Raw genomic sequence first — 20895 nt, forward strand, 5'->3', positions numbered from 1 at the left:
TTGTTCAGAAGGAAGTGAGCATAAACTAAATGCTCAAATTGGTCAAAATATGACCAGTTTATATATCTATATATATTTAAAAATCATTAATGTTAAATAATGTGACAAGTCGAAACATTTTTTGAATGAGACTTTGTTCAATTGAGTATTGTCAGTTTCATATATTTATCAAACAATCATTTGGTCTTTCATTTATGACTCCTGATGCTAGCTGATTGATGCACATTTTGAGTCCAGATGTTTAAATCCTGCACATATGAACAACACCGTGCCAAAGCATTCCCATACATCCAGAAGGAGCACTGGAATTGTATTAATGATGTGGAACAAAAACTGCTTTAGTCATTGTCCCACCACTTTAGTATTGTTTTGTGACTGTAGCCTGTAGTCACAATCATGAAAAAATGGGAAGCAGATCACAGTACTGCTCTTTGGATGACAGAAAAGCGAAGATTAGTCTACATTTGTTTGTGAAGTTAGAGGGGAAGAGAAAAGGTTGAAAATTGGCAGAAGTCTCATGAATGGACAGGTCAGAGAGTCTGACAAAAGTTTTAGGAGAGGCTAAATTGTGGAACTTGGTGTGATGTTGGGAGAGGGATGATCAACAGTGTAAGCAAAGAGGATGGTTGAGTTTAAAAGGTGGGTCCACCAATTAAAGTTGTCCCCTTTAAAACTAATGACATCCAAATTTCCAAACAGTGCCCAAAAAGCAGCATTGCACGGAAAGTGATGACAGGAGGTGCCTCATAAAGAAATTGCTTTGGTGTTGATTAAGGAAGTTCAACGTTATTGTCAGAGGACAGACATAACATCACATACAACTCTGAGATTATTTTTCCTGCAGGCCAGGTGTACTGATAGAGTGCTACCAGCAGGAGGAGTTGGAGACAGAATGTGTAGCATCTGGGGAATGTTGCACCTTGGAATGCTGTGGCATCTTGGGTAGATTCAAGATGGATGAATCCACATAAGGTCTGGCATGTGTTTGTTCTGTTCTTGGGGCTGTTTGCTGTAGTTAATAAATCTAGTTGTTTTTAAAAAAAAAAACACAAATTCTTTATTGTAATAAAAGAAATGTCACATGGTACCAGGAGTGGAAGAAACAGCCAGGAATGGAAAAAAAACACCACAAGTGTGCACAGGAATTAATGAAAAACCATAGGGTGCGTAGTGAGTATCAGTCAATATCTGCAGAGAGTTTAAAAACTCCTGAAACTTCAAAATGGGCTGGAAATGTCGATCATGAGTGGAGGCTGTTTAAACAAGGATTCATGCTGTACCTGCAAGCCAGTGGAATTGACAGCGAACTGGATTCACGGAAGATTGTACTGCTACTTACAGTAGTGGAACCAAAATTCTGGAGATTTTCAACACATTTGTTTTCACCAAGGCAAAAAAAAACAGAGCAAATTCGACAAGGTTATTGAGATATTTGATGAAACCTTTGAGAGGTATGCATTTTGAGCGTGCATGCAGCTGCAGGGAGGGAGCTTTGATACTTTTTTAATAGACTTGAAATTAAAAGCAAGAACATGCAATTTTAGACTGCTGAAAGATTCAATGATCCGTGATCAAATTGTGTTTGGAATTAATGGAAAGAAAGTGAGAGAGAGATTGTTGCGAGAGACAGAGCTTACCTTAGCTGGAGTTGTGAAGATATTCCACACCAGTGAATTAGCTCTGCAACACATAAAACATTTTGGTGATGGTGTAAAAGCCAGTGAAAATGAAGGCATAGTCATAGCCATAGTGTCTGGACACACAAAACCAACAAAATGATGGAGAGATATTCATTTGTAAACAATGTATCACTAAATGGAGCAAAGCAATGCCCAGCTTATGGAGAAGTCTGTTACAAGTGCAAAAGGCAGATTCACTATGCAAAGCAATGTTTTTTTTCAAATGGAAACCAAACAGAAGTAAAAGTGTACGCATTATAGAAGACACTATATATACCATAGATGAAACTGCTCTCAGTGATACACTTTTCATGGGCATGGCGGTGCAGGAAGTGAACAGTGGCGAGGAAGATAAATGGACTGTGTCACTGCATACAAATGGAATAAATATTCCTTTCAAATTGAATACGGGGCAAAGGTCAATTTGATCTCTGAGTGCAACAACAGGGCAATAAAGATAAAGCCATACATCCATACAAATCCTGTACTGTTCAAAGCATACAATGGAGAGAGCATCGACACGAGAGATGCATGTAAACTCGAGGTCAGAATAAAAGATAAAGAGCACCACCTCAGGTTCACAGTAGCCGCAGATGGACATGAATCACTGCTTGGTGACAAAACATGTGAAAACTTAGTCAAGAGGATGTACCACATTAATAGTGACCAGGCACAGAACAATTTAGAGGAAATACTGAATCAATTTCCAGACATCTTTAAGGGGTTTAGAGTTCTACCATTCACCTACAAGATACAGTTTAAGGAGGATGCACATGTACATGTCCTGAGGTGGTTTCAGCACCAGCAAAAGAAAAGTTCAAGCAGGAACTCGACCAAATGATGGCACCAGGGGTCATAAAGAAAGTGGAGGTGCCCTCAGAATAGGAGAATTCAGTTGTGTGAGTCATAAAGAAGAATGGCAACCTACAGGTGTGCATGGACCCAAAAGACTTGAATACAAATATAATGAAGGACATTGATCAGGTTCAAACCAGGGATGAAATTACAAGTGAGATGTCTGGTGTAATGTTTTTCACTAAATTGGATGCATACCAGGGCTTATGGCAAATAAACTTTAATGATGATAGCACAGAATACTGTACATTTAATGCACTGTTTGACCAATACTCCTGTCTGAGGATGCCTTTTGGAGTTTCCTCAGCTCAGGAAGTGTTCCACAGAACAATGGAGCACATCATAGAGGCATAAATGTGGTATGTGTGTCCATAGATGACATGATCCTTTGGGGGATCCACCACAAAAACAACAGAATGAGAAGCTCATCAAAGTGCTACAATGCATCCAGAAGTATGGATTAAAGTTAAACAGAGAAAAATGATAGTTTGATGTGAAGGAAATCACTTTTCTGGGAGATAAGTTGTCAGAGGCAGATGCAGAGCCAGACAAGAGCAAGGTGAAATCAATCTTAGAGATGGTCCGACCCACTGACAAAAAAAGACATTGAGAGTGCTAGTAATGATCCATTTCATTGGTAAATTCATATCAAACCCATCTTCTAAAACAATGTACCTAAGGAAGTTATTACAGGACAATTGTGAATTCAAGTTACAGACAAACACGAGGAAAAATGGGGACGACTGAAGACCATTCTAACTACAGAACCAGTGCTTTTGACGTTCTTTGACACATCCAGAAAGACAAAAATATCCACAGAAGCTTTAAAAGGTGGAATAGGTGCTGTAATACTTCAGGCTCCGGGAAAAGATTGGAGGCTAGTAGCAGACGTATTAAGGACAATGACAACATCTGATTGTCGATATGCACAGATCAAGAAAGAGTGTCTAGGTCTGGTCTATGGACTTGAGAAATTCTACAGTATGTGTGTGGTCTACCAACATTCATGGTAGAGACAGACCACAAGCCATTAATCTATAATCAAGAACAAATCACAGTGAAATGTCGTCAAGAATCCAAAGGCTTATGATGAAGCTACAATATTATGACTTTGAATTGGTGTACACAAGAGGAAACTTACTGTGTCAGTTGATATGTTATCCAGGTCAACAATGCAGAGCAAAGCACCCAATGAGAGTTCCATAGAGATAGATGTGAATATTATCACTGAACCTCTTCTCGTATCTGAAATGAAATCCAAGCAGATCGCAGCTGAAACAGAAAAGGACACAGTTCTACAGAAGGTCATCAAGAATTTGAAGGAAGAATGGCCTAGAGATGAATATCAGCCATACTACAACATCAGAGCTGAGCTGAGTGTTGTCAATGGGCTTCTACTCAGAGCAGAATTGTCATTCCTCAATCTCTGTGATGAGATGCTGAAAAGGGTGCATGAGGAATTGAAATTGAAATTGGAATTGAAAAATGCAAGAGGAGGACTAGAACTGCTGTTAATTGACCAGTGATAAATACTGACATTGACAGGATGGTTTCAAGTGAGAGACCTGTTTGAAACATCATGCAAAGCACAAGCGAACTCATGACAATAACTGACATAACAGCAGAACCATGGCAGAAAGTTGGGACTGATCTGTTTCACATGGATGGAAAGAATTACTTGTTGGTTATTAAGCTATCTGGAGATTGCACTGCTTCCTAACATATCTGCTGCGTGTGTGATTTAATATATGAAATCGATCTTTGCAAGACATGGAATTCCTCAAATTGTCTACAGTGATACTGGGCCATGCTACAGTTGTAGAGAATTCCAGAACTTTGCAGAAGAGTATGATTTCTGACATGTGACTTCAAGTCCTCTGTTATCCACAGTCAAATGGTAAAGCAGAGAAAGGAGTTCACATAGTTAAACAGTTTCTCAAGAAAGCACAAGACAGTGGCCCAGATCCATATCTAGCTCTAGTGAGCTTCACAACTTGAGCACGGCATATTACCCACTGAACTTTTGATGGGACATAGTCTATGCACCATACTTCACTAATGTGCAGACCCAAACAAGAACAAAGATGTTGAACAGAGACAAAGGTGTCTGCAAGGGAGACGAAAGACAAACTATGAAAAGTTAGCGAGATGCTTAGGACCATGAGCAAAAAATTACACAGTGAGACTCTGAGATTCCAACATTTGGGACAAAAAGACCTCTGTTTTGGGAGAAGCAACTCCAAAGTCCTACATTGTCAGAACAAAGGAACGTCAAATGCTGATGAGGAATCAAAGGAGCCTGCTGAACATGCCAAAATACTGCAGAAACAGATAAATGCTGTGGATCCAGCCTGTACAGCAACAGAGGAAACACCACCATTGCTAGACAGTAGTGGACCAGCAGAGCAGACACAATAACCTGTGTTAAGAAGATCCACATGAGTTATCAAAGCACCTGACAGACTGAATCTATAAAAGAAAAAAAACTGCACACTTAAACATTTGTGCTGTTGATGTTCATGTTGTGTTTGTGTTGAACTTTAAATTGGAAGAATACTCTATTAATGTGTCATGTTTGATTAAATATCTCAAGGAAAGGGAATGTAGTGATAGTCCTACCAGCAGGAGGAGTTAGAGACAGAGTGCAGCATCTGGGGACTGTTGCATCTTGGGTAGATTCAAGACGGATGCCCCTGCATGAGGTCTGCACGTGTATGCTCTGTTCTTGGAACCGTTCGCTTTAGTTAATTAATCTAGTTGTTTTAAGAAGAACCCAAGTTTCTTTATTGTAATAAAAGAAGCATCACACCAGATAGAATTTCTAAATTACCAGTAATTGGTTGAATACTGCAAAATTTACTCAAGAAAAAGAAATGTATACTAAAGAAAGATGAACAAATAATGTAAACAGACTGGGAAAATACATAAACAGAAATATTCAATAATAAAGAATGAACAAAGTAACAGTCCTTAAATGAATCTCTGAATGTCTTGTTCAAGAGACTGATGATTGAGGGATAACACCTACCTGAAGGTATGAGTCCTGTGGCATCTGTACCTCCTTCCTGATGGCAACAGTGAGAACAGAGTATGTCCTAGGTGTTGATCCTTGATGATTGCTGCTGCTCTCTGACAGCAGAGTTCTATAAGTTTTTGTCAATGGTGAGGAGAGTTTTGCTATGATGTACTGGGCTGTCCACTAAATGTTGCAGGGCTTTCCACTCAAAGGTATTGGTGCCCCCATACCAGATCATGATTCAGCCAGTCAACGCACTTTCCACACCACATCTGTCGTCGTTTGCTCAGGTTTCCAATGACATACTGTAGTGATAAACCACTAGCCTACTGCAAGGGCAACCTGTGTACCTGCAGAAGAACACTGGAGGACAAGGCAACACCTGGCTGGCTGTCAATCAGCCGACCTGAATGGACCAAGGCTCACCCGATCAGCTGCCATTCACTCTCTGGGTTATAAGCTAGATCCGGCCCCTTGAGGTCAGTCTTAGAGCCAGCTCTGTTTAAGATTATGTAGAATAAATCCTGTTTGAACAGACTTTGTTTTGAGTCAGTTTTTTGCTCGAAGGCACATCACAATTTATTCTATATAAAATTTGAAGCTGTAATGGAGAAGCTCCTGAGTACCAGGAGCCTCGAAGTCGACCCATGCCATCCAGACGCACAGGCACGCTTCAAAATCTGGAAGCTCACTGTCAAAGCAATTATCGAGGAACACACCGATGACATCCTAGACTCGGACAGGAAAAGAATCATCTTACTCTGCTCGAAGTTGGGTCCCCAAGCTTTTCAGGCCCTGAAAGACTGCACCAAGTATTCTGAAGCAATGATCACCCTAGAAACCATGTACAAACCTCCCACAAATGTGGTCTTCGCAAGGTACCTTCTGAGTATTCGTGCCCAGCTTCCTGGAGAGATGGCCGAGTCCTACCTGGGAGCCCTATGTGAGTTATTTCGACTGTGCCTGGCAGAACCTGGGATGAACGAAAGGGAGGTTGAAAGGTTGATCAGGGATGCCTGCATCCAGTATCTACGTTTGAGAGCCATCAGGAAGAAGCTGCTGCAGGACAATATCTACTCCCTGGCCAAAATATTGGAGGTAGTCCGAACCCTGGAGGCAGCAGTTCTACACACCGAAGTCTTCAACCCCCAGGTCTCCATGTGGTCAGCACAAACAGCAGCTGTGGCCCAATACCAGATGATGGACAAGAACATCGCTGCTCTGGGCACCCCATTCCTTTGTAAGTACTGTGAGTCCCAGTGTGGTTCAGATCAACGATCGCACCAAAACTCCCCAGCCAGAAATCAGTACTGCTCACGATATGGCAAGAAAGGCAATTTTGCTAAAGTATGCATTTCAAAGCCTGCTGGCAACTCAGTAGCCTTCTACGACCAGACCCCTTCTACCCTGTCCCCGCCACATGCAATTGCTGGGCAACGTCATTGCCCCCACTGCAATTTCTGGCCTCCCCGACCTCGGCAGCCCTACTTCCAGCCTCGCCGGCAACGATCACTGCGTGCACACCATGTACCCGGACCAGCCCATGATCTCACCAGCACTGCCCCGCTAAGATGCCATGTCCGCAGACTACAAAGACGTAACTTCAGGTCCACGGAGTGACATCACTTCCACTGGCCGCGATAATGTCATCAGCACCAACAGCAGATAGTGTGATGTGACTTTCTCCGGCACAACCAGCGCAACCAGGGAGGAAGGCCAGCCAGGCCGCCATCATACACCCCCACGCCTAAAGAGAGTGCGGCAGCACTCACCTCTCACGACACACACCGCACCTGCAGAGGACACCGCCAGTCGCAAATTTCCTCCGCTGTTGGGAAATGATGACTCAGACCCTCATGGCCTCAGGCACTCCATATTGGACGTCAAAATCAATGGGCAGGTAATGAAGTACCTAATCGACAGTGGCAACACCAAGAGCTTTATTCACCCAAGCGCGGTCCACTCCCTAAAACTCAAAATCCACCCCGCCACCTTCTCTATCACCTTCGCTACCCAGGAGTGAACTATTAATACCCTCGGGTGCTGCTCTGCCGATTTGACTGTTGGGGCTGGGGTAGGGGGAGACATACACTGGGTTCAGACTCCTGGTCATGCCAAACTCTGCATCCAAGTCCTCCTGGGCTAACTTCCAATATCACCTGAAGAATGCCACCCTGACCTTTAAGGGGCCCCTAACCCCACTCACGCTCCACAGTGCGCCGGCCAACCTGTGGCCTGTCCACACTGTGCATCATCCCTCCCACCCTCTTCACACACCTCACACCAGACTGCAAGCCGATAGCTGCCAGAAGTTGGCGCCATTAAGCCGTGGAGAGAGACTTCATCAGGGCAGAGGTGCAGTGGCTTCTGGCAGAAGGTGTCAATGAGTCCAGCAACAGCCCATGGAGAGCTCATGTCCTGGTGGTCAAGGGGGCCAGCAAGCCAAGGATGGTCATGGATTACAATTAGACCATTAACCGGTACACCCAGCTGGATGCCTACCCCTTACCGAGGATAGCCAACATGGTCATCGACATAGCCCACTAACGGGTCTTCTCCGTGATTGACCTGAAGTCGGCCTACCACCAACTCCCCATCCACCCGCAGGACAAGCCTTACAATGCCTTCGAGGTGGATGGGTGCATCTACCAGTTCCGCCAAGTTCCATTTGGGGTCACAAATGGGATCTCCATCTTTCAGCAGGAGATGGATCGTGTGGGAGATCTGCACAAGATAAAGGCGACTTTCCTGTACCTGGATAATGTCACCATCTGCAGCCATGACCCGTAGAACCTCAATGCAAACCTGGGGAAATTTCTCCAGACAGCTGAGGAGCTGAAACTCACTTAGAATAAAGAGAAGTGCGTGTTCAGCACCACCCGCCTCGCCATCCTGGGATACATAATGGCACATGGTGCCATCGGCCCAGATCCAGAACGGATAAGCCCATTAATGAAGCTGCCCCTCCTCCCCCCACTTTCAAGGACCTCCGCAGGTGCCTTGGCCTTTTCTCCTATCACTCACATTGAGTTCCTCGCTTCTCAGACAAGGTCCACCCACTGTCCCAGGCCCAAACTTTTCCTCTCCCACGCGAGGTGCAGGCAGCCTTCACGTGCATCCGGCAGGATATCACAGATGCCATGATGCATGGCCTGGACAAGGACTCCCCCTTCCAGATGAAGAGCGATGCCTCTGTTGTGGCCTTCGCCGCTATCCTTAACCAGGAGGGGCACACTGTTGCCTTCCTCTCCAGGACTGTCCATGTTTCTGAGCTAGGGCACTCTGCCATTTAAAAGGAGGCCCAGGCAATAGTGGAAGCAGTTCACCAATGGCGCCACAACCTGGAAGGCAGGAGGTTCACCCTCCTCACTGACTAGTGTGCAGTGGCGTTCATGTTCAACACCACCCACAAAGGCAAGATCAAGAACGATAAGATCTTGCGCTGGAAAGTCAAGCTGGCAACATACAACTATGACATCCAGTACCGTCTGGGGAAGTTTAACAACTCCCCCGACACCCTCTCCCGGACCTGCGTATCGCTCCATGATGACCTGCTCCAGCCACTGCACGAGTCATTCTGCCACCCGGGCGTCACCCGCTTATACCATTTCATCACATCCCGAAACCTCCCGTACACCATCAGGGATGTCAAGACTATGACCTAGGCATGCCAGGTCTGCACGGAATGCAAGCCCTGCTTCTTCCACCCGCCCCAGGCTCATGTCATAAAGGCCATTCGGCCTTTCAAGTGCCTCGGCGTGGACTTCAAGTGTCCCCTGCCTTCCTCGAATCGGAATGTCTATTTCCTCACGGTCATAGACGAGTACTCCCGCTTCCCTTTCGCCATCCCATGCCCAGACACCTCCACAACCACCATCACCAGGGCACTGACACAGACCTTCACCATGTTCAGCTACCCCACGTTCATCCACAGTGACCGAGGGGGGTCTAGCTTCATGAGTGAGGAACTGCGGCACTACCTGACAGCAAGGGGCATCGCAACTAGTCACACGACTAGTTACAACCCAAAAAGTAATGGACAAGTTGAGCACAAAAGCAGGGAAATCTAGAAGGCAGTCTTCCTGTCCCTTAAGTCTAAGAGGTGGTCCATAGAGTATTGGCAGGATGCCCTCCCCGAGGTGTACCATGCCATTAGGTGACTCCTGTGCACAGTTACCAATGAACCCCTCATGGACATCTGTTTTAGTTCCCCAGAAGTTTGGTGACAGGAACATTACTCCCAGCATGGCTCACATCCCCGAGATCAATGCTCCTGTGTAGACATGTATGCAGCCACAGCCGAACCCCTGGTCGAGCAGGTGTTCCTCCTACACGCAAACTATAACTGTGCCTACATTAGGTTCAACTGCGGCAGGGAGGACACCGTCTCAACCAGGAACCTGGCACCAGCAGGAGCACCCACCACAGCACAACAGCATCCTTCAACCCAGGACCACGCTGGCCTGATGCACTCCGCAGACCCCGGACAGCTGTGGGACACCCACGACCACCCCAGGTACTCCGGACTCACTCCAACCGTGGAAAATGAACCCATCCCCCCAAACATCCAGCGCCTCACACACACTTCAACTCCAGCCACCCCACCACGCTGCACCACGCCAACTGCTCCAGACCCCTCCCCACCCCTCGACTAGCCCCTGCTTCCCCTTGCCAACCTTTGACCAGGAGCCAACCCTGATTGCATTGACCCCAATGGGTGCTGGACCATCTAAACTTTTAAATAATGTATATATGTTTGGGGCTTTGGTAAAACATGGAATGTAACCTCTTCCCCCCCCCCCCCCCCCCCCCCACCATGACATTTTTAAAGAAGGGAGTGAATGTGGTGATACAGCTCTAGCTACTGCAGGGGGCAGCATGTGTGCCTGCAGAAGAGCACTTGAGGACAAGGAAACATCTGGTCGACTGTCAATAGGCCGACCTGAATGGACCAAGCCCCACCCGGTCGGCTGCCAATCACACTCTGGGATATAAGCTAGATCCAGCCCCTGGAGGTCAGTCTCAGAGCTGGCACAGCACTCTTACAGCCAGCTCTGTGGAAGTTTATGTAGAATAAAGTCTGTTTGAACAGACTTTGTTTTGTGTCTGCTTTCCGCTCGATAGCGCATCACACATACTTATAAACCTTAAGAAATAAATGATTCCTTTAAAGATTTTTATTTTAAGTTGTATATATCTCAGTCTGATAACAATGAAAGTAAGATTCAGAAATTTTTTAACTTAAAAATAATTTGCCTTCTTTAAATTGCCAAGATTAAAAAGATTTAGATGCACCATTTACAATAAGGGAAATTATTATTGCCCTTAATTCTTTACAAACTTGTAAGTCTCTGTGAGAAGATTTGTTTTCCACCAGAATTTTGCAAAAATGTCAAGACTTAATAATACCTCCTTTTAAGGAGATATTGAAGCAGGTGAGTGAAACCCATTCTCTACTGGAATCTTTTATGAATGCATTTATAACAGTTATAGCTAAGAAATATAGAGATCCATGAAAAATGGAATCTTAAAGACCAATATCATTATTTAATATTGAATATAAGATGATAGCTAAAGTCTTAGCAAATAGATTGGGTAATTATTTATCCGGTTTAATTCATATAAATCAGACTGGGTGTGTTAAAGGAAGACATTCTGCAGATAATATTGTTAGATTGATTATTTTAATGCAAACATCTCAAAAGAAACATGAACTGGTGATGGTGTTAGCTTTAGATGCTGAGAAGATAAAGATCATATGCAGGATTTTATTTATAAACTGAATTCTAACTTATTAATAGAAATTAGAGAAACACCTATTTTGAGACATTTGATTGAATTATGGAATAAAATAGATTATGAGATGGGTAGAAAAGATTTAATTTCCAGATGAACACCATAATATCAAAATAAACTTCTTCCTTTTTCTATGAATAATTAATTTTTGAGGACTTGGAGTTAAATGGGGATAAAAAGAATTGAAAATTGTTTCGAAGCATGTAAATTTATTACTTTTCAACAAGTGAGGGGAAAATTTAATGTCCCGAATAATACTTTTTTTTTCCATTATTATCAAGTTAAAGCCTTTTTGATTGATAAATTAGTTCATAATTTGAGATTACCTAGACAAAATGAATTAGAATTATTAACAGTTCAGGTTAGTGTGAATACATTTATTTCAGAGATATATAAATTACTTCAAAAAAAAACAGCTTCTAGAATAGGAATTCATAAATCAAGATTAAAATAAGAGGTTGATTTGGGTATACTAACAGATGAAAATGATTGGAAGCCACTTTGTAAAGGTAGTATGACAAAAAATTATAAATGTAAGATATAGATTAGTTCAATATAATTTTTTACAACAATTATATTTAACCTCAAAATATTTTTTAAAGTTGAATTTAGTAGCATAAGATTTATGTTTTAGATGTGATCAAGAAATTGGTTCATATTTTCATTCTACTTGGGAGTGTCCTAGATTAAAACTTTTTAAAAAAAAAATTGGAGAAAACATTAACTCCTACTAGATCTAATGGTATTTTTGTTGGGTGGTATTAAAATGATTAATCTTGGATTAAAATTAACTATGCATCACATTGATTTTTTACAATAAGCTTTAGCAGTTGCTCGAAAGTGTATTGCCATTACATGGAAATCAAATGCAGATTTAGGAATGGAGAGATGGTATGCTGAATTGTGCTCTTCATTTCCACTTGAGAAAATAACATAATTTACATAATAAATATCATTTCTCTTTGAGAATATGGACCCTTTACTTACAATGTATTGATTTGAAAATTTGAAGGACTCTCTGAAAGCTCGTCACATTGGTATCCCTTAGCTCCAACATTGTGTGTAACAAGATGTTTTTTTTGGCATTCTCCTTATTTTTTCTTTTTCCTGTGTAACGGGGGTGGGTGGGGATCCAGGGAGGGATTAGGGTACATTTCTCTCTCTCTCTCTCTCTCTCTCTCTCTCTCTCTCTCTCTCTCTCTCTCTCTCTCTCAGTGCATTATGCAAATTGGAATGAGTCCATGTTGACCATCAAACAGGAATTGATATGCTCTAACACCAGTCTCTCAAAACACCATCACTGTGGATGTGAGTGCCACTGGTCGATAGTCATTTAGAGAGGTTACCGCACTCTTCTTGGGTTGCAGCACAAATGAAGCCTGTTTTAAATGGGTGGATCCTGTGGTCTGTCAGAGTGAGATGTTGAAGATACCTGTGAATACACTAGCCAGTTGTACAGGTTTTCAGCTCAACAGAATGGTTAAATTTGGTCTGATTTGACCTGATAATTGTTGCAACTGCAATTCACTCCAATATAAGTTCATTTCGATGTCAGATTGCTGAAAAAAAATTGACCCAAATTCTTATCATTCATTTGATTGATTTCCTCAGAAATTTCAAATGTAACAGCTCTTTTATGGTTATAATTTCTTTTTGAAAAAGGCACTGCTGGAAGCCATTGATTTTGTTTTCTTTCTTTATATAACACAAGATAAAATTGAAATGAAGTTTTTGAATTCCTTTTTTGGATATGTGTGCCACGGGCAAGGCTATTATCCATCCCTAATTGCAGTTGAGAAATTGCTGGTGAGCTGTCTTCTTGAATTTCTGCAGTTGAAATTTGAGCAACAACATGCTCTCAAATATTAATGCAATATTGAAGCTGCACTCTCAACAAAACCTCAATTTCTCCAAAAAATATTATGATGATTCCTTGACAATGGCATTCGATTACTTCTTCACATGTAGAACTCCTCATTTGGGAAAAAAAAACCTTTTTCTCATTCTATTTTGAAATGCCTTAAAACACATAAGAGGGAAAAGAGGAACTGGTTTATTTGTCAGGTCGCATGTGTGAAGTCTTCACACTTAAAGTATGATGTGATGTGAATGGTGCTATCTGTGGCAAAATTATGTGGTTGAGAATGTGGAATATCACCTAACCCTAATTGGTAGACCAGTGAGTAGCTCTGTGGCTGAAGAACACAGAACCAATGGGCTTTTGGTGATTCAAAGCATGGAACCCATGCAGGCTGTGGATTGCTGGTAAATGCAGTCAAATGATCATACTAGGCAGTATATTACCAGAGGCTGGCACGAGACTGGCTGAAGGGATACCAGACATTGGAATTGGGAAGTGTTTGTTGAGGGCGCTGAAGGTATCCTGATCATCTCAGGCATTTGGATCTGCAGCTGGGGTTGTAAATGGTTTGAACTGATCTCGGCATGGCTGCAGAGTAGTGCTAGAGGCGAATCTACGGACACTCAGTGACTGCAGGATTGGGGGGGAGGGACTCTCTCTTGCTGCTTTTTCTCTGACTGTAAAGGGTGCCAAACAATTTCTGCTAATGGCAGATCTTTTTCTGCCTTACATCATGACAGTAAAGGAATCTTGAATCTCGAATGGGATGAGAGTATGAACAAAAAAAAGAGTACAGCATGTCTGTGCTGGAAGATACACTGGCAGAAATAATTCAATGTAACACAAATGAACTGAGCTTCTGATTTAATTGATAACTTGTTTTAGTTCCATCATGTTTTTCATTATGATTACTTTATGCTTTTTTTACCTTTCAAGTTTATTCTGGTCAATATTAATTTATATTTATTTCATTTGATAATGATGGGTTGAAAGAATTAAATTCCACCTGCCCATTCCTTGGCCCATTTTCCCGGTTCATCTAGATCCTGTGTAATCTTAAACAACTTTCTTCTATGTCCTTCTGCTCAACATTCTGATGAGAGAGCCGTTCTCCAATCTAGAAGTGGGGCAGCCAATTCCAAGTGTGTTGCATCACTTTTATTTCCTGATTTAAGAAAAAATAGATCCACGTTTACCTGAGTTTTAAGATATCCATGAAAAAGGGGAGCTGTCTTTGTTTCCTTTGTGAAAACAGTTTTTAGAATCATGAAGAATTACTGTCTTAAAGCTTGCTGAGCTTTGCCCAAGCCAGAATCCTTGAGTGATAAGTGATATCAGTGTAATGTTGCTTTAAAACATGTAGCCTAATGCATAATATTCACAACGATTAGTCTGTCTTGAAAAGATGGAGTGTGTACTGACAATAACCACAAAAGCAGTGCAGGTGTAAGACAGCTTTAATAAACTAATCTGTACACCAAGAGGTCTTGTCTCTCTGCAAGACAAACCTGGAAGGCTAGACTGTAGCTCTGGACTGCTTTATGTACAAGGTCACCGGGATGACCCCTGGTGACTTAGTGGTGCAATTACATATCACCACAGAGTGAAAAGGTGAAATGACAAAAATTATAAGGGAATAATTCATATGAAAAAAGTGTTACAGTTATCACAGCAAAACAGTTTGAAGAGCAATTTTTCAGCAGATAGTGTCCAGAATCTTGCAGTTTCAGTTTAATTTGTTCTGATGTCAGCATCTTTTAAGATTTTACATTTGATTGAATACTTAATTCTCCTAAACCACTTTCCTAAATAAATTGCCATTGAAAAATAGAGTAATTGGTGCCTGTACTACATTTTTTGTTATCTCTAATATCCTGAAAATGAAAGGTGAAATTGTTGATACAGTTTGCCATTTAAAATGTCCTATAGTTTTATGTGAATTTGTGTCATCAAAATCATGAAACAATTGGAGGGAATTGACCAGAAAGCCTGACAACAGAATTATACAACAAATGAACTATTTGTTAAATTGATTATGGTTAAAATAAGCTGAAGATATTTAATTGAATGACAGAACTTTGCATTTCAGTTTTTGACTCTTTTATGAGCAGCATGCTGCAAATTGAGAAGGCATCATTGAGCAACCCTGGTATTTCTGCTCAGAATTAATTATGCATGATACTTCTAACACACAACAACAAAACTAAAATTCAGGATACCGAAATGAATGATCATGCCTTGTTTATATCTTAACAGGGGTAATGGGTGAATATGAACCAAAGATTGAAGTTCGTTTTCCAGATAGTGTTTTTGCAGCAAAAGGATCGACCGTGAAATTGGAGTGTTTTGCTCTGGGAAAGTAAGTTTTTTGGATTTTAATTTGGCATACTGTGCAATGATTTAATCTTGACATTTATCATTGCTGCTTACTTCAAATGGGTAGAATGACTTTTAAAATGACCGCTTTAAAATGGTGCCAGTGCTGCAGCTGCTGTAATGACGGTGCTGCCACTAGTGTGGAAATGTGGCCTCCAGTGCTCCTTCATGGGGTCCAACTTACTGACTATCCTACGTGATAGTATTATGCAGACCCAAGCTGCCTATATATAAAAAAAAAAGACCGTGATGTCTTTATCATGTTGAAGGTTCGTTGAGTCTGGCACCCAAGATGATGGACCCCACATTCAGCTCCCAGAACTTGAAGGGTGTGGGCTCTCAGGGAAGCAGCAGACTTGCACAGGGCACTAGTGGAAGAACACATCCCTCTCTCGCACCCACCATAATGGCAGAACACTACACAAAAATAGAAGACAACTGCAGTGGGCCAGTGTGGAATTTGGCAGCTCAGGATTTCACACCATGCTGTGAGCTACTATTGTCCGGCTTCTGGGAGCCAGGTATTAAGAATAGGATTCATGATGATACTCGTGGATGTCGATGAGTTAGCATAGAGGAAGGAGATTGGAAACTTGGATGAATGGTGTACCAACAACAACTTCACACTCAATAAGTAAACCAAGGAGTTGATTGTGGACTTTAAGAAGGGAAAACCAGAGGTGTACAAACCAGTGATCAGAAGGGGAGAGGTGAGGAAATTTAAACTCCTGGGAATCACTACCTTGAAGGATCCTTCCTGGACCCAACATTTTAATGTCATTGTGAAGAAAGCACGTTAGCACCTCTACTTTCTCGGGTTTGCGGAGGTTCAGTATGAAATCAGAAACCTTGGCAAACTTTCACAGATGTGTCGTGAAAAGTGCGCTGTCTGGCACACTTTCATATAGATACCACAAAACCCATCCCCCCCAGGTTCAGGAACAGTTGTTACTCCTCTACCATCGGACTCTAAAACAACAGATTCAATCAGAGACTCATTTAAGGGCTCTTACTTTGCATATTATTTATTACTGAATATTTTTTTCTGTATTTGCAATGTCAGTTTGTTTACTTTTATTTCTCTGTTTACATTTTTTAAACTTTTGTAAACATATATTTTTCTTATGTATAGTTTACACGACCAATAAGTAGAAATTCTGATGGGACCAAAGGAACTAGAATCTCAGGATTGTTTGTGATGTCATGTATGTACACTAACAATAAATTTGAACTTGAACGAACTTCATGATAAGTTGGGGTCTCAAAGGATCTGGTTGACAACTTCCTGATTTGGAGGTTTACAACCATGGATCAAGGAGTGTGATTTGGATGCCTCAAGTTCAAATTAATTGCTGGAGCAGACAGAAAGCTGGGCTGTTGTGGAGGATGTGGGAGTATAGGGGGTAACAACATCAGAGGAGGTGGTGGGATTCACAGACATTCGATGTCTCTGATGGGACTCCTGTTTTCTTTCATCTCTTGATAGTGGTGAGGGATTAGGGCTCTTTCCTCCCCACCCACCATGTGTCTTTACAGGGCAAGCAAAGGAAAATAATTTCTGTGTACATGACCACAAAGAAATGTTGATCTTGAATAGACAGCATGTATCGCAGAGCAATTGTATTTGTCAGATGTTTCAAGCACATCTTGAATCTTCCTCTCTGCACCAGGTAGAGGATGAATGTGTTGGACACTTTAACAAAAAAACTGTTTAATCCCATCCTCAGCATTTATGCTAATTTAAGATAGCAATGGAGAGATGATGAAATCCATTGTGACATAAATTCCTGTCAGAAACTCTCATTTTAGGCTATTTCCATCAGTGGCAACTGGTTGATTGCATGCACCAGTTGAGTAAATGGGTGAGAACATGTTGATTGGAATAGAATATTGAAAAATGTGAAATTATCCACTTTAGTAAACATGACATTGAAAAAATATATTGGTAACTTTTGATTGGAATAGAATATTGAAAAATGTGAAATTATCCACTTTAGTAAACATGACATTGAAAAAATATATTGGTAACTTGAGACGATGGGTGAGGTTCAAAGGATTCTGAGTGGGTTTGTTACAGAGTTCAAAGTAAAGATGTTTGTGCAGGGTCTTAGTGAAAGCACATCAAAGATGCTACTTTCATTTCCCGTCCTGAGAAGTGAGGTCATTGCAGTCACTTCACTATTTCAAGGACTACCATATGAAGAGAAAATGAATAAGTTAGGACTCTATGTTTCTATTTTAAAAGTATGAGAGATCCTCACTGAAACAAAATTCTTCAAGTGGCCTGTCATAGGGAGGACATAGAGAGGTGCAAACCTGTGGGCACAGTTGAAAATAAGAGCTTTATTATTTAAGATGGAGATAAGAAGAAATATCTTGACTGGGAAGCTGGTGCACCTTTATAATCCTCTCCTCTTGAGGGCTGTGGAGATATTGTGTTCATTTTAAAGGACTTTGGTCCTGCATGGGAGGCTCATTCAGAAAGTAATGAGGCATGGGTCCCAGGAGTTTTGGCTGTATTGATTCAAGAATTGTCTTGCCTGTAGAAACCAGAATATAGTAGAAGATAGAATGTACTCTGCCTAAAGATCAATAACTTTCCACAAGGATCTGTTCTGGGACCCCTGGTCTTTGTGATTTTTTTAAAAATGACTTGGACATCGTGGTGGGATGAGTCATTGTTTGGAGATAATATAAAGTTTAGAGGTGTTATGAATAGTTAAGACTATCAAAGGTTACAACAGGATATAGTCAGAGTGCAGGGTTAAGTTATGAAGTGGCAAATGGAGCTCAATCCGGGTAAGTGCAAAAAGATGCAGTTTGGATGTTGGAACTTGAAGCTAGAGTACTTGCTTAATGGCAGGATTCTTCACAGTGAAAAGGAACTGTGAGATCTGAGGGTCCAGGCCTATAGATTCCTCAAGTTTGGTGCACAGCTTGACAGGGTGGTTAAGAAACTGTATTGTGCATTGGCCTTCGTTAGTCAGGGGATTGAGTTCGAGAGCCAGCTCCATATAACTCTGGTTTGGCCATGCTTGGAGTATTGCATTAAATTCTGATCGCCTCATTGCAGGAAAGATGTGGATACTTTAAAGAATGTGCAGAGGACATTTACCAGGATATTGCCTGGATTGAAAAACATGTCATATCAAGGTTGACAAAGCATGGGCTTTTCTCTTTGGAGTGATGAAGGATGCAAGTGAACTCGATCGTCGTTTTCCCTGTGGGGACAATGGCAAATACTAGGGGACATTTGTTGAAGGTGACTGGAGAAAAGTGTAGGGAAGATGTCAGAGGTAAGTTTGTTTTTTTAAACTCAGTGTGGTGGGTGTCTGAAATGCATTTCCAGGGTTAATGGTGGAGGCTGGTTCAATGAGAACATTTAAAAGTCTCTTGGATAGGCCTGTGGATGTCAGAAAAATAGAGGGTTATGGGTGTGAGGTGGGGAAATATTGGATTCTTGTGGGGTAGGTTTACATAGGATGAAATGCCTGTACTGTCTTGTTATGTTCTATGTTCAGACACCACATTGAAGAAATCAAGTGGTCTGACAAAGGTGCTGGATTATAGTCCTGAGATAGGTGGTCAACATGATCTTAATGAATGGTAGAACAGGCTCAAGGAGCTGGATGGCCCTACTCTTCCTCTTATTTCTTGAATTGTCATGTTTCTGATCATACAATGATCAAGGTGTGATTGAAGTCAGTGGTGGGTGGTGGAAATTCAGGTACTTGCCAGGATCAGGTAGACAGAATTGAAATATTAAATTGTAGGTTCCAGGCCTGTTTATTAGGCCGGAGTTGATTCCGATTAATATTTGAGGAGCTGGTGGAATTGTTCTAGTACTGGTTTGACATAATATGGAAGGACATGGAAGTGGGGACAAGAGGGAGAGTATGTGGTCATTTGTGGCATAGCATGAAGGACTGAAATAAGTGAGGGGATCAAATGAAGATCTCTCGCCAGCATCACTCTGGAGAGACCATGTTCTTTCAGAATTCCCTAAATGTGCTTGGTTCAAGGAGAGCATAGAAAAAGACCACAGAAGTCCAGATATATTGTGTTCCAGAGACAATGTCATCCCATGCACCCTGACGTCGAAATTATATCAGAGGAATAAATATGACTTGTAAATGACCAAATTTCCAATGTGAAGTGACATGGCCCAGCATGTGGTCATTTTTGTATTTCAATGCACAAGAAAATGGATTTTCAAATCACCTTGCATTGGAAAAAAAACAATATCATATAAATGAAATTTGAAGCAACAATTGCAAGACTATTTACTATTAATGATTCTAATTCACTCACTCACTCACTCACTCACTCACTCACTCACTCACTCACTCACTCACTCACTCACTCACTCTCTGCTGATATTAGTAGTGTTTGGAAGAATTATATTTTTGTTATTCGAAGAATAGTTGTTGTCCACTGCTTACAATTGATTACTTATTTGCACCTTTGCCATTTCAGTCCTGTTCCCACCATCAGCTGGAGAAGAATTGGTGGTTCATTTTTCGATAAAGTCAAAACCAACAAAACGTATGGTGTACTTGAAATCCCAAACTTCCAGCAGAAGGACTCAGGGACATATGAATGTACTGCTGAAAACTCAAGAGGAAAAAACATGGCAAGAGGGCAGCTGGTTTTTTATGGTATGTATCTCACTTTGCTCTCTTGCATGGAATAAACAGTTTTTAAAGAGACCATTTCAAAAAGGATAATTGAACAAAAAAAAACAGCTAGATGAATTCTTTCTTTTGCTTACAAATCTGTGAAAGGTATTTTGAGATTGAAAGTTACATCTTGGAGTTGATTGAACAGCTAAAATTGTCAGCTTATGCTTCATCTGAGAATATTTTTGGCTGTATTGAATGTTCTCAGCTTGCACATTTCATGTGATGAATGGAATTTGCATGCAATTCCAATTTAGCACATGGCTGACACAGAAAATGGAACCATTCATACTGAAAATGGTTACTAAGGCAATTAAATTGGAACATTGTGTCAAAATCTTTATCATACTTATCAGGTCTATTTTTTAAACTTTTTTTCATTTTTCTGACTTTTTTGCTTGCAAGTTGATGTATAACATTAAGAAGAAATATGTCTTTGTGTCAAGTCTCTTCAATTACTTATTTTGCAGAGGCTCTGTTGGTGGTAGCAGGGATTCAGAGGTAATATGGAAAGCACTTTTGAGTTAAAGCCTATTTAGGAGGGTACTCTTTTGGTGATCAAGATCTTTAATCAATCCTAATTTCCAGAAATATTGGAATTGATGCTCAGAAAACAATACATCAAATGTTTTA

The 20895-nt window shown here is 41.3% G+C and overlaps 1 protein-coding gene across 36 annotated transcripts in view; it reads left to right on the plus strand.

The window, feature by feature from the left end:
* LOC138763207 (contactin-4-like) overlaps positions 1 to 20895 on the plus strand; it is a 2221540-nt gene that overhangs the window by 1678222 nt on the left and 522423 nt on the right. For 35 of the 36 annotated variants that reach the window (XR_011357395.1, XR_011357394.1, XR_011357396.1 and 32 more), the window contains 2 exons: positions 15464 to 15566; positions 20060 to 20241. Coding sequence is in view for 33 of the 36 variants with exons in the window: in XM_069936987.1 (XP_069793088.1) it covers positions 15464 to 15566; positions 20060 to 20241 (285 nt within the window). In the remaining 3 variants the exon portion in view is untranslated. Of the gene's footprint in view, positions 1 to 15463; positions 15567 to 17420; positions 17446 to 20059; positions 20242 to 20895 lie in introns of those variants that run through there. The other variant, XM_069937006.1, reaches the window with a different exon arrangement.

Source organism: Narcine bancroftii, chromosome 5, assembly GCF_036971445.1.
Source record: "Narcine bancroftii isolate sNarBan1 chromosome 5, sNarBan1.hap1, whole genome shotgun sequence".
NCBI classification, from domain to species: domain Eukaryota; kingdom Metazoa; phylum Chordata; class Chondrichthyes; order Torpediniformes; family Narcinidae; genus Narcine; species Narcine bancroftii.